The sequence below is a fragment of the Talpa europaea genome (genome assembly GCF_964194135.1).
Source record: "Talpa europaea genome assembly, chromosome: 4".
Taxonomy (NCBI): Eukaryota; Metazoa; Chordata; class Mammalia; order Eulipotyphla; family Talpidae; genus Talpa; species Talpa europaea.
In genome coordinates, this window is record NC_140070.1 from 15,256,295 (window position 1) to 15,272,975 (window position 16,681).

The following is a 16,681-nucleotide window of genomic DNA, read 5'->3' on the forward strand; positions in this document are numbered from 1 at the left end:
TCAGTCTCTAGGAAACATGCTGTTAATGATTTGTTGCTTTTGAACACATGCTTCCTCTACCAGCTTTCATGTGCTTACTGATTTTGTAGACTTGCATCGTTCAGATACTTTCTTCTTCAAACGGCACAGCACTCTGGCAAAGTTTACTATTTATCAAACTGCAGTTGTTTTGTGCACAACCCTTTGTATAAATTACACAATACAATAGGAGGAAAACAACACTTTTGACATTGTTTTTCCATCCATAGGTTATTCTTTTTGGAAGTCTAGGTATAAAGTGATGAAGTGACCAGGATCATGGGACTCTGGATTCAGTATGCTCATGTGCAAGATATTTGGTTTCTCTTCTATCCAGCAGACTATTAAATACCTCCATGTGATTATTAAATAGTCATTGCAAAGTTATCATGACTTAAATAGAACTATATCCCAAATCCTTTCCTTCGGCGTCTTCCCCCTATCAGTTAATAGTATCTCTGTTCCTTTGGTTATTCAGCACAAAAACTGCAGAGGTTTCTTTGACTTCACTCTTTTTCTCATACCACAACATCCCATCCATTAATAAATCCTGTCACTATGTTCCCTGACCTTGCCAACTTCTTATTATCTTATCCCTATGACATTATTATCTCTTCCATGGACAAAAGCAGTAGACTACTTGTCAACTTTTGTTTTTACTTTTGCTTTTGGTCTCCTGTGATTTAATTTCTAAGTAGTAGTCACAGAGGTGTAAATCAAATATCATGCTGCTGCTCAGCTCAAAACTCTACAAGGATGCTTTATAAAATATAAGGATAAAATCCCTACAATTTCCTACCTTGTATGCAGACACTAAACTAACCTTTGTGAATGAATGAATGAGGTTCGGTGTTAATATGATCACTGACATCTTAAGTTTTTAGGTGAAGTTTCTTAGTTTAGACTGAGATACTCTGCCACAGACATAGAAAACTATCTTAAGTCTGCATATTTTCCTTCTGCCTTTGTCTCATTCGCTGGAAATTTCTTACGGCTTTCCAACTTTCCCAAAGTGCAGATGTAGTGGCAATGCTTTGTGTAGCGGTAGTTCATAATTATCAGCTTCTGAGAAGACAGCTGTTCAATCGAGAAAATACCTTGTATTTGTCTCAGTTGCTTCAATGACCACCAAAAATTATTGAACTGATAACACTGAAGAATTTACAGGTTACTTGGTCAGAAACTTGTAAACAGAGTTTGGCTTATCTGATTTATTACAGAGTACAAATCAGGAGAAGAAATTGTTGTTAATATAAAAGTAACATTTAAAACCTAGTTAAATATAGCTTCATTCTCATTTCCTAGGAAACATTTCCGCATTATAATGTTCATTTATTCCTTAGGTATTTCTTTTATATTTTTCTTTAATTTTTTAAATATTAAAATTTGATATTACTATTAGAAATAGGAAAATGCAACTTTTTCCAGCATTAAATACACCTAAGTTTTGAATTTTGTCTTTTATAATCACTAGGTCTTAAAAACTCCTTTATTTCAGGTACATGAAACTTTGTCCTTACTTCAGAACCTGTGGCCAGAAGGAGCTGATATAAAAAGTGTAGTCTGTGCTATTTCATGCTCTGTGACACTTAAATTCTATAAAAAAATGCTGCATGATGTACAAGACTGTGAAAGCCTAAACATGTGCACAGAAAATGACAGCAACCAGGTGGGATTCTTTCAAATATTAATTTAATACTACTTCTAAAGATTATTTGATGCTACTCTGAGATGTGGAAGTGCTCATGACTTGTAGCTATAGATATAAACTCATTATCAGTAAGGAAATATGATCTTGTTATGTCTTTGTTTTTAAACATTGAAATAAATATATAGATCATAATATATTTTTGGCTTTATTTTATTGTTTTACATTGTATTTTTAAATATATTGAGATAGTGTTGATTTATAATGTTGTGTATGATTTAGGAGTATAGTATAGTATAGTATTATTTAATTATAGTGTAATATAGTATAGTATAATTTCACACCAAATTTCACACCTCTTCAGATGTATGGTACCACACCATGCCCACTATCAAATCAAAAGCCATCCTCAGGGCCTCCCTTGTGGTGCAGGAGTTAAGGCTCAATGCTATGAAGCTATAGCTAACCCCCATGGCGCAGCAGACCTCTCTTATCTCGCCCGCTGCTCCCCTCAGCAGTGTATTTCAGTAGATCTGCCTGTTCTGTTCCCCAGTCAGTCTCTGGTGAATCCTCTCACAATAAATCTTTTTTTTTTTTTAAAATCCTCCACTACAGTCCATTGGACCCCTTCCCCTGTATGCTCCCCACCTCCCTTTCTGGTAGCCTCAATTCTATAGTCAAATTTATAGTATTTGTTTAGGTTTTGTTTTGTCTGTTCTTTTGTTTTCTATTCCATATGCAAGTGAACGCATCTGGTATTTGTCTTTCTCCTTATGATCTATTTCACTTAGCTTTAACTCTTCAGTTCTATCCATATTGTCACAAATGACAAGGTTTCATGTTTTTTTTTAATAGCTGAATAGTATTCCACTGTGTGTGTGTGTGTGTGTGTGACATCATAATCCACTCATGTGTCCTTTTGCACTTATTTCCATACCTTGGCTGTTGTCAATAGTGCTGCAACACTATTTATCCCTTCAAATTAGTATTTTTGTGTTGCTAGGATAGATACCTAGGTGTAGAATTGGCAGATAAACTGGCAGATCTATTTTTAATATTTTGAGAAACCTCTATACTGTTTTCCATTGTGGCTGGACCAGTCTACATTCCCATAAACAGTGAATGAAAGTTCCTTTTTCCTCACACCCTTGACAACACTTGTTGCTATTGGTCTTTTTTGATAGGGGACAATTCACAGGTGTGAAGGTGGTATCTCATTGTGGATTGATTTGCATTTCCCTGATGATAGTGTTGATGAGTGTCTTAACGTGTCTCTGTTGGCCTATCCGAATTTTTATACTTCTTATTAATATTTTTTAAAATTCCTGTTTTTCTAGAACTTGAAGAAATCACTAACACTAACTGAAGCAGCAGATCTTTGCAGAATGCATTGCCTTAGTGTCATTTTCCTTCAACATTTATCCCTATTTCAAAGAACTAAGAGCAGGATCATTACTTATAATTGGGATAGAACACTTTCACCATTTCAAAGAATGGTAAGTAAAGCACAGGAAATTCATAAATATTTTAAATTCAATAAGGTAAAATTTAGACTGCATAATGCTTTGCTTTTCGTGGTATCACTTTTATTTTTGTATGCATTTTAAAAACTGCTTCCAAGAAGCAATGCTTGTTTCTAGGAAAAAAAATCATGTTATATATCTAAGTACTCAATAAGATAAAGTACTTCAACTATGTATAAAATGATGCATAGTCCTAATTATTACAAATAATCATACAATTTCTTCAAAGAAAGAATACTTTATATGTATATGTATATACATATATACACACATACATATATAAATGTAATAAACAGTATCAATATCATTTTTATACTTTAGTATTAATTTAAAAGGAAAAAGTAATGTAAGAGACTTTGTCTGCTATTATGAATCTTTAAAAATTTTAGTGTCTGTATTTAACATAATGCTTCCTCATTTGATTTTATATAGTATATTGTAATTATTAGATTAAAACCTTAGCTCAAGAAAAATACATAACCAGTGAGTATTTTGGAGCAAACATTATTTATTTTATTTATTTTAAATTTTTAATTAAATATTTATTTATTTATACAAGCACTGGGGTACAGGCCAGAGGCGCGGGAGGGTGAGAGAATCCACCAGAGACAGAGCAGGGAGCAGAAAAGGCAGAAAGACCAAAATACACTGCTGAGGGGAGCAGCGGGCGAGGCAGGAGAGGTCTGTTGTGCCATGTGGGAATCTCCCTGGCCAGCCAGGAATCGAACCCGCGCTGCGCAGGCTGTGGACAGCTTCACAGCACTGCACTCAACCTGCTGCGCCACCCCCCCCTGTGCCACTGGGGAGACCCTGGAACAAACATTATTTAACCAAAATGCACATTATATAATGTTTTATTAGATTTTAAACCTAAGAGTAGAATTATTCTCATTAGCTTTATTTTGTTTCACCTGATTATTTTATTTATTTATATATTTTTACATCATTGTTCATTTTTTTTTTTTTTTTAGATACAAGGTCTTTTTTTTTTTTAATAGAGGCATGTTATTTATTTATTTATTTGTTTGTTTGTTTGTTTGTTTTGTTTGTACATGCACTGGGTATAGTCAGAAGCGCGGGAGGGTGAGAGAATTCACCAGAGCCAGAGCGGGGAGCAGAGCAGGCAGAAGGACCGAAGTACACTGCTGAGGGGAGCAGCGGGCGGCAGGAGAGGTCTGCGCGCCATGTGGGACCCTCCTCCGGTGGCCGGGGAGCAGCCGGGGATCGAACCGGCGCGGCAGAGGCTGCTGGCAGCTTCGCAACCCAGAGCTCAACCGCTGCGCCACTGGGGTGGCCCACATCATTGTTCATTTTTGTACTATGTTTGATTTCTCCTCTCAGGTGTTTTCCCCACAAAATTTCCGCCACCAAGACACCAGTGCACCATCACCATAGACTCTTGTGTCCTTCCCTCTTGTTTTGATTCCTTTCCATCCCTCTTCCCTGATGAATGTCTCCAATTTATAGTTGGATTTTTTTTTCTGCTCCCTTGTAGGGTTCCCTATGTTCCTCCTATTAGTGAAGCCCCATCCAATATTTTTATTTTCCCTTTTGACTTATTTCACTGAGCATAATCCCTTCCAGCTCCACCCATGTTGCTGTGAATGGCATAAGTTGAGTAGTATTCCATTTTGTATATATATCACATCTTGATCCAATATCTATTTTGGGACTTTTAGGTTGTTTCCATATTTTAGTTATTATAAATATTGCTGCAATTAACATAGGAGTGCAAGTATCCCTTTGAACTAATGTTTTTGTGTTATTTGGGTAGATTTCTAGGAGTAGAATTGCTGGATCATATGGTAGATCCATTTTTAGTAATTTGAGGGTCCTCCACACAGCTTTCCATAGTGGTTGGACCAGTTTGCATTCCCACCAGCAAAGTAAAAGGGTTCTTTTTTCTCCACATCCTTGCCAGCATTTGTTGTTGTTGTTTTTTTTTAATGTGGGCCACTCTTAATGGTATGAGGTGATATCTCATTGTGGTTTTGATTTGCATTTCTCTGATTATAAGTGACGTTAAGCATTTTTTCATGTGCCGACTGGCCATCTGCATTTCCTCTTTGGAGAAGTGTCTTTTTAGCTCTTCTGCCCACTTTTTGACTGTATTCTTTATTTTGTTTTTGCTGAGTTGTGTAAGCTTTTTGTAGATCTTTGATATCAGTCCCTTATTAGTTTTGTGGAGTGCAAATATTTTCTCCCATTCTGTGGTGTGTCCCTTGGTCTTGGTTATCGTCTCTTTTGCTCCTTTTAGTTTGATGTAGTCCCCACTGTTTATCTTTTCCTTCATTTTCTCTGTTTTGGGGGATGAGTTTTTAAAGATGTTTCTGAGATGTATGTCATGGAGTGTTTTGCCTATGCTTTCTTCTATGTATTGTATGGTTTCAGGTCTTACATACTGGTCTTTTATCCATTTTGAGTTGATCTTTGTGTATGGTGTGAGATAGTAATCTAGTTTCATTCTTTTGCATGTAGCAGTCCAGTTTTCCCAGGACCATTTATTTATTATTGGTCCAGTTTTCCCAGGACCAATCCTTGTTCCATTGCACATGCTTTGCTCCTTTGTCATAGATTAGTTGCCCATATATGAGTGCTTTTTGTCTGAGTTTTCAACTCAGTTCCATTCATCTGTGTGTGTGTGTTCCAGTATCATGCTGTTTTAATTATGGCTTTGTAGTATGTTTGAAGTCAGGGAGAGTAATACCTCCATTCTTCCTTTTTCTAGTCAGGAGTGCTTGGACTATGAGATTTTTTTGTGGTTCCATATGAATTTCACCAATATTTGTACTATTTATTTGAATAATGTCATTGAGATTTTTATTGGAATTGTACTGAATCTGTAAATTGCTTTTGGTAGAATGACTATTTTGATAATGTTAGTTCTGCTGATCCATGAGCAGGGAATATCTTTCCATTTTGTATCTTCTTCTATGTCTTTTATCAGTGTTTTGTAGTTTTCTTTGTATAGGTCTCTCAGCTCCCTTGTGAGGTTTATTCCCAGGTATTTAATTTTTGGGGCGTGCAATTGTGAATGGGATGTTATCTTGGTTTCGTCTTCAAATATACTCTTTGCACAAAGGAAGGCTACTGATTTTTTTGTGTGTTGATTTTGTAACCTGCTATTTTACTAAACTGGCTTATTATTTTAATTATTTTTTCTGTGGAGTTTTTAGGTTTCTCTCTCTATATTATCATGTCGGCAAAGAATAGTGATAGTTTTACTTCTTCTTTCCCTGTTTGTATTCCTTGTATGTCTTTTTCTTGCCTAAATGTTTTAGCTAGAATTTCCAGTATTATATTGAAAAGCTGTGGTGAGAGTGGACATCCTTGTCTTGTTCCAGATCTTATAGGAAAGGCTTTTAGTTTCTCACCATTAAGAATGATATTAGCTGTAGGTTTGTCATATATTACTTTTATTATGTTGGGGTATGTTCCTTCTATTTAAAGAATTTCCAGAATCTTTATCATAAATGGATGTTGGAACTTTACCAATACTTTCTCAGCATCTATTCATATGATCACATGGTTTTTGTTTTTCTTTTTGTTGGTGTGGTGGATTACAATAATTGATTTTTGGATGTCCTTGCTTTTCACAGAATTCTTTAGCTTCTCCATTGATCTTTTAATATCCTGCATTTCCTTCATTTCCATCTTTTAAGACACATTTGCATTCTTCAGTTCATTAATTATTTTTCTCATATCATTTTTTCCTTTTCATCTTCTTTTATGTTTTTTTATTTATGGCCATTCACAATTCTCTGTCTGTCAGGCAGAGAAATTCTTCCATGTCGTTGTTGAGTTCTGAGGGCTGATTTTCTTTTTGTGCTGTATCATTCCCTGGAGGTCTTGTTTGGCTATTTGTATTTTTACTTATCCCTGTTGTTTGCTTTTGAATTTGTTCTATGTGCTGGGCCACTGTACCACTGCTGTTGGTGAGCATCTCTTCGGGGTGCTCCTATTGGGACATTGGGGACAGGTGGCCAGGCTGAGTCTGGCACTGTCATGCCAGACTTCGCAAAGACTGTGATGCTATGGATTGGTTGATGGATGCTAGCCCTGGAGATCACCGAGTCTCTGTATGCGGCTGGTCTCTTTCCCTACATGTGCATCTAATCTACTGTGCTGGGTGAGATGGGTGCAGGTGCATAGGGGTTCGCAAAGACTCGAACACTGTGTGTGAGTTGAAAGGCACCCTCCCAAGCAGTTGCTGCTCCCATGGGGGCTGGGCCTTCTTCTGCCTTCCTGGCCTTACTGACTGTTCCGGATGGGGTGCACAGGTACATGGGGGTTACCGGTGTCTAACAGCCATGTGTAGACCAGAGTGTATTGTCCCAAATCTCACTGCTCACCTTTGTTTGCTGGGCCCTTCCCCTGCCTTTAGTCAGTTCTGGAAGGGGTATACGGTGGTCGCTGGCTTCCAATAGCCCTGTGGGCTGGCAGGCACTCTCCTGGTCTGGCTGCTCACCTTTGTTGTAGAGCCCTCCCTCTGCCTTTACTCAGTCCTGGAAGGGTTGTGCAGGAAGAGGGGGAAAAGAGGTGGGGCAGTTTCTCCTGGCCTCCAACAGCCATGCAGGTCAGTGGGTGCTTTCCAGAGACTGGCTCTCCCATTAACTTTAGGATAGTATGAGACAAATGGGGTAATAAATTACATAAAGATGGAACAATGCCATTGCTAGAGATTAAGAAACACATATAACAAATTAAGGCATAGTTGTGTGGTTGAAAAACTCTATTGTAGATTTTATTTCCTAGTCATTGTCAACACAGTGGTATTATGCATGCAGGTGACATTTCTACTATGTATTTAAGAAGCCCCATTTGATATGTGAATGTATTTTATTTGGCCCTTATGAAATGATGGCATAAATGACTTTTAATTCAAACTCTACAGCAATAATGAATACCCATAACGTTTCAATTTTGATTTTGTTATTTGGAATTCATTAAGAAATATTTATTGAGCTCAATTTCAAGCTATAAGCAACCATAGAGAACATAACTTAACTATGCTATTTTATAATGGAAGGACTGAAGCATAAATATAATAAATAATATGTACATTGTCATTTTTTTAAATGCAGGGACATTGGCATTATCTTTTGGTGTTTACTCTAGTTCTTGTTTCTTAGCATTAAGCATGGATCCTATTGAAGGATACAAATAAGACCATTCCGGGGAGATATTATATCATTAGAGCATGTCCCTCCACTTGTTTTTTTTTTCCCAGCTAAAGAAAAGTGAATTTTTCATCCTAAAGCAATTAAAGTTTATAAATAATTGGAAAGTGGATTTTGCTGGCTTACCTGACTTAACTGATAATATTTTGTGGAAGAACATTGCTTATTACTATGAAGTTGAATATACTAGAGGTATGTTTTAGTTAACTTTTTTGTTCACTTTTTGGTGGGTGGGTAAGAATTGTATCTGATTAATAATGGCAATGGGCTATTTATTAGTTAACTGCAATTGGGTAAGAAGCTTGCTTAGCAAATAATTTTATAAGAAGTCTGCATTTTCACCATAGGTAGGGGACCTTGGGGAAGGAGGTTACATTACAGGGAACAAAAGGAGTTACCCCCAGAAATCTATGACAGGTGTTGCCATTTATTGTGTTCTTTCATATTTCAAATATTTCATGTTATAAAATGGCATCAGAGCTTTGGTGTCAATTATTTTTAACAAGGCACTTTTCCTATGAAAACTGGAGGTTGGAATATTGTCTGGAGAGGAAGATACACCAGATGCATGGTGTAGGAACCCTGCCCCTGATGCTTCTCACTGGGGTACGACCCTAGCAAGAGTTTCTGAATCCCTGAAGCTGACTCCTGACTCTCCACCTCCCGCAGTGGAGCCATAGAATGACTTCGCATTGACCCCCCTTCTGTGTTTTCTTAGTGATGGAAAAATTTAAATATGTTTGGTTATTTGATATTAGGGAATTACTATGAATTTTCTTTGGTGTGACAGTGACATTTGCCTAAGTAAGAGAATATCCTTAATTTTAGAAGCTATGGACTGAAGTGCAAATTTGGCAAAATTTTAACTGTTGAACTTTGATGGGTTTTTATAATTTGTTATACTACTTTATATATTTACTATGTAATAAAATAACTTACATTGTTTATCAATTTTTCTGTATGTTTGGAGACTTTAACAATAAAAAGTAGAATAATAAAAATATATATTTAAAGATTTATTTATTTATGCATACAAGAACTGGGGTACCGGTCAGAGATGCAGGGGGTGAGAGGATTCACCAGAGACAGAGTAGGGAACAGGACTGGTAGATCAATGGAAGTACGCTGCTGAGGGTAGCATCAGGTGATACAGGAGAGGTCTGCTGCGCCAGGTGGGTTGCTCCCTGGTGGGCTGAAATCGAACTCGTGCTGCAGAGGCTGCGTATTGCTTCATAGTGCAGTGCTTAACCCCTTGCGCCAACAGGGAGGCCCTAGAAAAATATATTTTTTTCTTTTTAAAAATATATTTATTACATCATCCTTCATTTTTGTACAAGGTATGATTTCCTCGTGAAATTCCCACCACCAATTCACCAGTGCACCATCACCATAGTCCCTTGTACTCTTCCCACCCCTGTCCTGATCCGTTTACCTCCTCCTCCCCTGCAGAATGTCTCTGGTCTATGGTTTCCTGTTGATTTTGATTTTTTATTTACTTTTTTAATTTAAATTTTATTTTTATATTCCCCATAAAATTACAACCCCCTTATTTTGACCCAATCCCTCCTTTCCCCATCCCCCCACCCCCCATAGAGTGTCTCTGGTTCATAGTTGTTTGTTGATTTTGATATTTTCTTTCTTATAGTTATTCTTTTTCCTGGTCCCTTATTTAAGTTTTCTAAATTCCTGCTATGAGTGAGACCATCCGGTATTTTTCTTTTTCTTTCTGGCTTATTTTGCTGAGCATGATCCCTTCCAGCGCTATCCATGTTGCTACAAATTACGTGTTTATCTTTTTTGAATGCTGAGTAATATTCCATGGTATATATGTACCACATCTTCTTGATCCAGTCATCTATTTTTGGGCATTTGGGTTGTTTCCAAAGCTTAGCTATTGTAAACAGTGCTGCCATAAACATAGGGGTGCAGGTGCTCTTTGAAGTTGATGTTTCTGTGTCCTTTGGGTAAATACCTAGGAGTGGAATTGCTGGATCATATGGAAACTCTAGGTTTAGTAGGTCAAGAAATCTCCACACAGCTCTCCATAGTGGTTGGACCAGTTTGCACTCCCACCAACAGTGCAGAAGAGTTCCTTTTTCTCCACATGCTCGCCAACATTTGTTGTTGCTAGTTTTTTTAATATGTGCCATTCTCGCTGGTGTAAGATGATATCTCTTTGTTGCTTTGATTTGCATTTCCCTGATTACAAGTGATGGTGAACATTTTTTCATATGCCTGTTGGCCATTTGCATTTCCTCTTCAGAGAAGTTTCTTTTTAGCTCTTCTGCCCATTTTTTTGACTGGATTATTTGCTTTGTTTTGTTGAGTTTCATCAGCTCTTTGTATATTTTTGTGATCAGTCCTTTATCATTAGTGTTGTGTGCAAAAATGTTCTCCCAGTCGGTAGGGTTTCTCTTTGTTTTTGTTATTGTCTCTTTTGCTGTGCAGAAGCTCTTTAATTTGATGTAGGCCCAGCTGTTTATCTTTGCCTTCACTATCACTGCTTTGGGTGATGTGTCTGTAAAGATGTCTTTGAGGTGCATGTCATGTAGTGTTTCGCCTATATTTCCTTCTATGTATTTTATGGTTTCAGGTCTTATGTCTAGTTCTTTAATCCATTTTGAGTTGGTTTTTGTGCATGGTGTTAGGTAGTAGTCAAGCTTCATTGTTTTGCATGTAGCGACCCAGTTTTCCCAGCACCATTTATTGAACAAACTTTCTTTGCTCCAGTGCACATTCTTTGCTACTTTGTCAAAGATTAGTTAACCATAAACCTGTGAGTTTATTTCTGGATTTTTATTCGATTACATTGGTCTGTGTGTCTGTTCTTGTTCCAATACCATGCAGTTTTGATGATTATGGCTTTGTAGTATAGTTTGAAGTCTGGGAGTGTGATAACTCCATTCCCTTTTTTTTTTTTTTTTTCAGGAGAGCTTTGGCTATTCGGGGTTTTTGGTGATTCCATATGAATTTCATCAATAATTGTTCTATTTCTTTGAAGAATGACATTGAAATTTTGATTGGAATAGCATTGAATCTGTATATTGCTTTTGGTAGGATGGCCATTTTAATAATGTTTATTCTTCCAATCCATGAGCAGGGGGTGTCTTTCCATTTCTTTGTGTCTTCTGTTTCTTTTAACATTGTTTTATAGTTTAGAAAAATATTTTTAATAAGAGAAATACACCAGTAACTAAATTCAAAGATGCTTCATTTTCTTATAACAATAATTATAGCACCAATATATGCTAAAACACATTCTGCTTTATTGTGTATCCAAGATGAGATACTTACAGGTATAAAGTTAAGTAACAACTTGTATACTTGTAAAACATAGAGTGTGATGAGTTAGACATAATTAATGCCAATTAGACACAATTAGACATAAATTATAAACTTGAACATATTTCCTTTATCCACATAGGACTAAACTTGGGAATGGGTGACACTTTGATGCAGGAATATGTGAAGTTGTGGAACATAATCATGACACTATCAGAGACTGACAATGTTGGTGGACCGATTCCTGTGAGGACAACATCCAGACCCTTTCTTATACAGAAAGAATCATCACCTAGAGGTATTGACAAATTTTTCAAGCTGACTCACTCAGCACAGAGATTGGCAGTACAATCCTTGTTTAGAAAATAAACTGGCCTTTATAAGTTTTGTTTTCTGACATGGTTAGTATTCCTTATTAGTGTCCACAACTATAGCACCTTCTTTGCCATTCCACTGTTTTATTTGTTTGATTGTGTGTGTGTGTATATGTATTACACATACACAGATGAACACATATAAGTGAGGACACAGGAAAGGAAGCAGCTAGCATTTATTAAACACCCATTCTGCCAGGTATTGTGTTTTGCCTGGTTTAAAAACAGCCCTGCTTGGGCCTCTCCTGGTGGTGCAGCAGTTGAGTGCTGGGCTGTAGCCTCTGCAGCGCCGGTTCGTTCCCCGGCCGCTGGCGAGGGTCCCACAAAATAAATAAATAAATAAATAAATAAATAAATAAATAAAAACAGCCCTGCTTGTGGTCTTGTCAGTCTCAATTTACAGAAAAAAATCTTGGGAAGGTTTTCTTGAATCACATACTGAATTCATGATACATGATTTGAATTTATGTGAATTTATGCCTGTCTCCATAGTCAGACATAAAAGACATCATAACATCTATATTATATTTTCTACAAAAAGTATATGTTTAAAGTTTGAATTTAAGTAAACAGCAAGAGATTGTGGTTGACAGATTTGATCAGTCTATGCAGAAACTTTTTATACTGGATTTTTACAAAAAGATTGATTGATTGATTGATTGATTGACTGATTGAAGAATCTGGTGTCAGGCCAGAGGTGTGGGGGATAAGCAGATTCACCAGAGATAGAGTGGGGAGCAGAACAGAAGGAAAATACACTGCTAAGGGGAGCATTGAGCAAGACAGGGGAGGTCTGCTACACCATATGTGGGTTAGCTTCCTGGCTGGGGATCCAACTCAGGCCAACTCAGGCTGTGGCAGTGATAGCACTGAGACTTAATCCTTGCACTACCAGTGATGCCCTTATTTAGGATTTAAATGAAATACATAAAATTCTTTCAAGCTTCAATTAATCAAAGTAGCAGAAGTTATCTTATTACTATACCATTTTAATATTGATGATTAAATTTAGGTAATTTTTAATAAATTTTATATTTCTTTTGGTTTATAGAAAATGTGCACATTTTTTTAGTGTGGTTCAGAATAAATGCTTGTCTTTTCTGGTTGCATAGAGATTTCCTTCCTGATTTTATTTTTCAAATGCATTCAAAATCAGTTCAAATTAAATTCTACTTCAGTTCACTCAATATATATTTATGTTTGTGATTTAAAATGTAGAAGATAGATTTGATTTATATATTAACATCCTGATTTGCAACCACGCAGCTGAAGTTTTATTTATTTTATAATAAATGATGCAGATGTTTAACATTGTTCCAGAAACCCTTGCATCACAATGGCAGATTATTAGTAGAATTTGGTATTCAAATAATTATTGTATTTCTAAATGCCACCAGAATCGAATCAAGAAATTCATCAATCAGGACTCATTCCTCTGAAATCTGAGTTTGTAGAAGATTTTGCTGGAGATATTTTGTCAGAACTATCTTTTCTAAGCAGGTATTTATAGAAAATATTGCCTGTTTGTTATATTTACATTTTCATATTACTGATATAGTGAGCTACTTATTATTGTATTTGTTGTAAATATATGATTAAAATTTCACACAAGAAGATAAATTTTATGAGAATTTTAGCAATTTTTCTTGATGTTTGTTTATTGTGATTTAACAATAGTTGCATATTTTTAAAAAAATAACCTTCCTTCATCCCTCACAGATGGATATATTTCCTTTAACTTCTATCTGTAACAGGTATAATAAGTTAAGGTCATAATTAAAAGAACGGGTGGTTCAGATTTGGTGGCAGCCAGATGTAGAAATTAAAGACCAGATGCAGATGAGTCATGTACATGGATCTTGAAATCATTAAAAATGAAAGAAGTGGTGAAGAGAAAGACGATAAAATAGATTTCTATCTTCAGTGAAAGAAAAAGAAGAATGAAGAGATGAGGGTAACTCAATAAGGAATAACTGTTGGGGTTGACATTAGAGTAAAGCTATTTATACATTTATTTACTAGATCTATCAATATTATACACTGGCATATATTTCAATGGAGTGAAAAGGGATATAGAGATCCTGAAATAGTAAAGAAAAGCAAAGAGGGTGTTGTTTCAGATGCTATAATAAAGATTTAATTGAAAGAAAAATCAGTGAACTCAAAGAGAAAGCTAAGGGAGCACAAAAGGAGATGTACCATATTCTCATCAGAGAAAGTTGGGTAAACAAAGTATTCAAAGAAGATTTTATGGATAGAGTGGTTTACTGATGAGAATCCTTAAATTCCAGAAGATAAAATGAAAGGGTTGTAATGGGATTAGAGAAATAGATTAATGTGAAGATTAGAGTCTGGTAGTGATGAACAGTGACTTGTAAGCATGGACTTTCATGAGCAATGAGATGAATGGAAATGTCTGGTCTGATGGAAGTAGTTCTACACATGGTTTGCATAGTCCATATATGGCAAGATTATATTCTTTCCAATTACTAAATAATAATCCAATGTGTGTGTGTGTGTGTGTGTGTGTGTGTGTGTGAATGCATGTCATTTTCTTTATGCATTAATTCATCAATGAATACTTAGGCTGTTTCCATGTCTTGTCAACTGTGTTTCCTGAGCAAAGTAGTTACTCTCCCACTTTACAGCCTTTCTAGATGCTGTTTATTTGCTTGAAATATTCAAATATCTGACAAAATTTAACCTATTATTCAAATATCTTTTCAGCAAAAGTTTATCCTAAAAATCTTACTTAAAATTATACCATCTTCTCCAAGAACTCACTCTGTTGTCTCCCTGTCTTATTCTTTCTCCTTGCTTTTCATCATGTGACATAGTATATATTTTGCCTTTATATGTCATTGTTGTTTGTATCCCTGTTAATATATAAACTCCACAAAGATTTTTTAGGTGTGCAACTAGATGCAATATTGTATTGTTAATTATATTTTCACTTTTTTTTGTTTGTTCACTGACATCCTCAGCATTTAAAATAGCACCTGCCACTCCACAAGCTCTTAATGAATATCTTGGAATGAATGAATAGTAGGTTCATGGGTGTCATTTATTCTCTATACTTGAAATATTTTATAAATACATGCAGAGAAGTGCATAGTCAACATAATCCAGAACTGTCTCTCAACTTTGGAACCTTTCATAGATGAAGCTACATACAATTTTTTATTTTTTGGTATCTAATTCAATCACTTATACAAATTCTTTATTGGTAGTTTTTATCTCTATAGAGATGACAATTCTATAAGTGTTTTTTTATAGAGGTTTTTTTTTTACCTCTACAGAGTTTTTATCTCTATAGAGATGACAATTCTATAAATTTATAATTCAGGATGGAGACCTTGAAATAAGTTAATGACTTAGAGTTAAAAAATTGCATGTGTATTTGTAATGTATGACTTTGTTTTTTCCTTCAGTGATGACATGGCTGTTCTAGCTCTTTCTACAAGAGAATTTGATGAATGCATACACTGGCATTCTTCTAGACCTCTCAGTGATGATTTTGAAAGGATTAGATGCAACAGTGGTGGTAAACTAATATCTAATAAATATTTTCAACATTCTTCTCATTAAATAATTATTTGTGTAAGAAAAAAGGACCCATCTAAGATTAATGAAGTAAAATTGTCATATCCCTTTCTTTTTATGCTACCATACAAATTTCAAATGCCTTTCATAGAGAACTGAGATAAAACTAATTTTTATAGTATGAAAATAAGATTCCATTTTTTATATTGCTACACTAACTTGTTTTACTGCTTTCATTAAAGTTACTTTAGCTCTTATTTCTTCTAGGTTAAAATTTTCTGTTATATTATTTAATAAGATACAATGTCTTCATTAACCAGGTTATATTGGTCGTGTTTGCCCAAATTAGTAATTACTTTAATTACTTGTTCTAAAATATTATTTAGCAATTTTATTGAGTAAAATATATTAAATATTCAAATAATCTAATAATTAGGAGAGTGAGATATTATGGGCCAATATAGTTTATAATCTTGGTATTTTCCTGGATTTCATACTGGTACAGAAACATTATTATAGAAAAATAAAAAATCATTTCTACCTCTTAGGACTCCTTATGGCTTGGAAAAAGGCAGCCAGCTTGGTGTTGCAGATTTTTTTTTTAAAGATTTATTTTATTTATACAAGAACTGGGGTACAGGCCAGATGCGTGGGAGGGTAAGAGGAGTCACTAGAGACAGAACGGGGAGCAGAACAGGCAGACTGATGAAATACACTAATGAGGGGAGCAGTGGGTGAGACAGGAGAGATCTGCTTGCCATGTGGGTTGCTCCAAGGACGGTGGGGATCGAACCGGCACTGTGGAGGCTGCAAACAGCTTCACAGCGCTGTGCTCAACCGCCTGCTCCACCAGGGAGGCCCCAGTGTTGCAGATCTTTAAGATACATGTTCTGCATCTATCCTGAGAATAGAGAACTACTGTGTGCCCTGAATTATGCTGTATTCTGGAAGCATAGTAGGAAAGATGAATGTTATATTTTCCTGTTCACTCAACTAGTAGGGAAAGAAGATTTTTAGAAAACCATCACAGAGATTCTTTTTTAACTTTTGCTTATTGTTAAGGATTTTTTATAAGTTTTTGACAAAACACATAAATACTTATTTATTTAAAAA

At 35.6% G+C, this 16,681-nt stretch overlaps 1 protein-coding gene across 1 annotated transcript in view; it reads left to right on the forward strand.

The window, feature by feature from the left end:
* Positions 1 to 16,681, forward strand: part of LOC311169902 (putative ATP-dependent RNA helicase DDX60) — a gene marked incomplete at both ends in the record, with an annotated part of 69,898 nt that overhangs the window by 9,043 nt on the left and 44,174 nt on the right. Inside the window, 6 exons of the mRNA XM_084232147.1 lie at positions 1,517 to 1,687; positions 3,004 to 3,162; positions 8,420 to 8,561; positions 11,794 to 11,949; positions 13,423 to 13,525; positions 15,457 to 15,569. Coding sequence (XP_084088273.1) covers positions 1,517 to 1,687; positions 3,004 to 3,162; positions 8,420 to 8,561; positions 11,794 to 11,949; positions 13,423 to 13,525; positions 15,457 to 15,569 — 844 coding nt within the window. The remainder of the gene's footprint in view (positions 1 to 1,516; positions 1,688 to 3,003; positions 3,163 to 8,419; positions 8,562 to 11,793; positions 11,950 to 13,422; positions 13,526 to 15,456; positions 15,570 to 16,681) is intronic.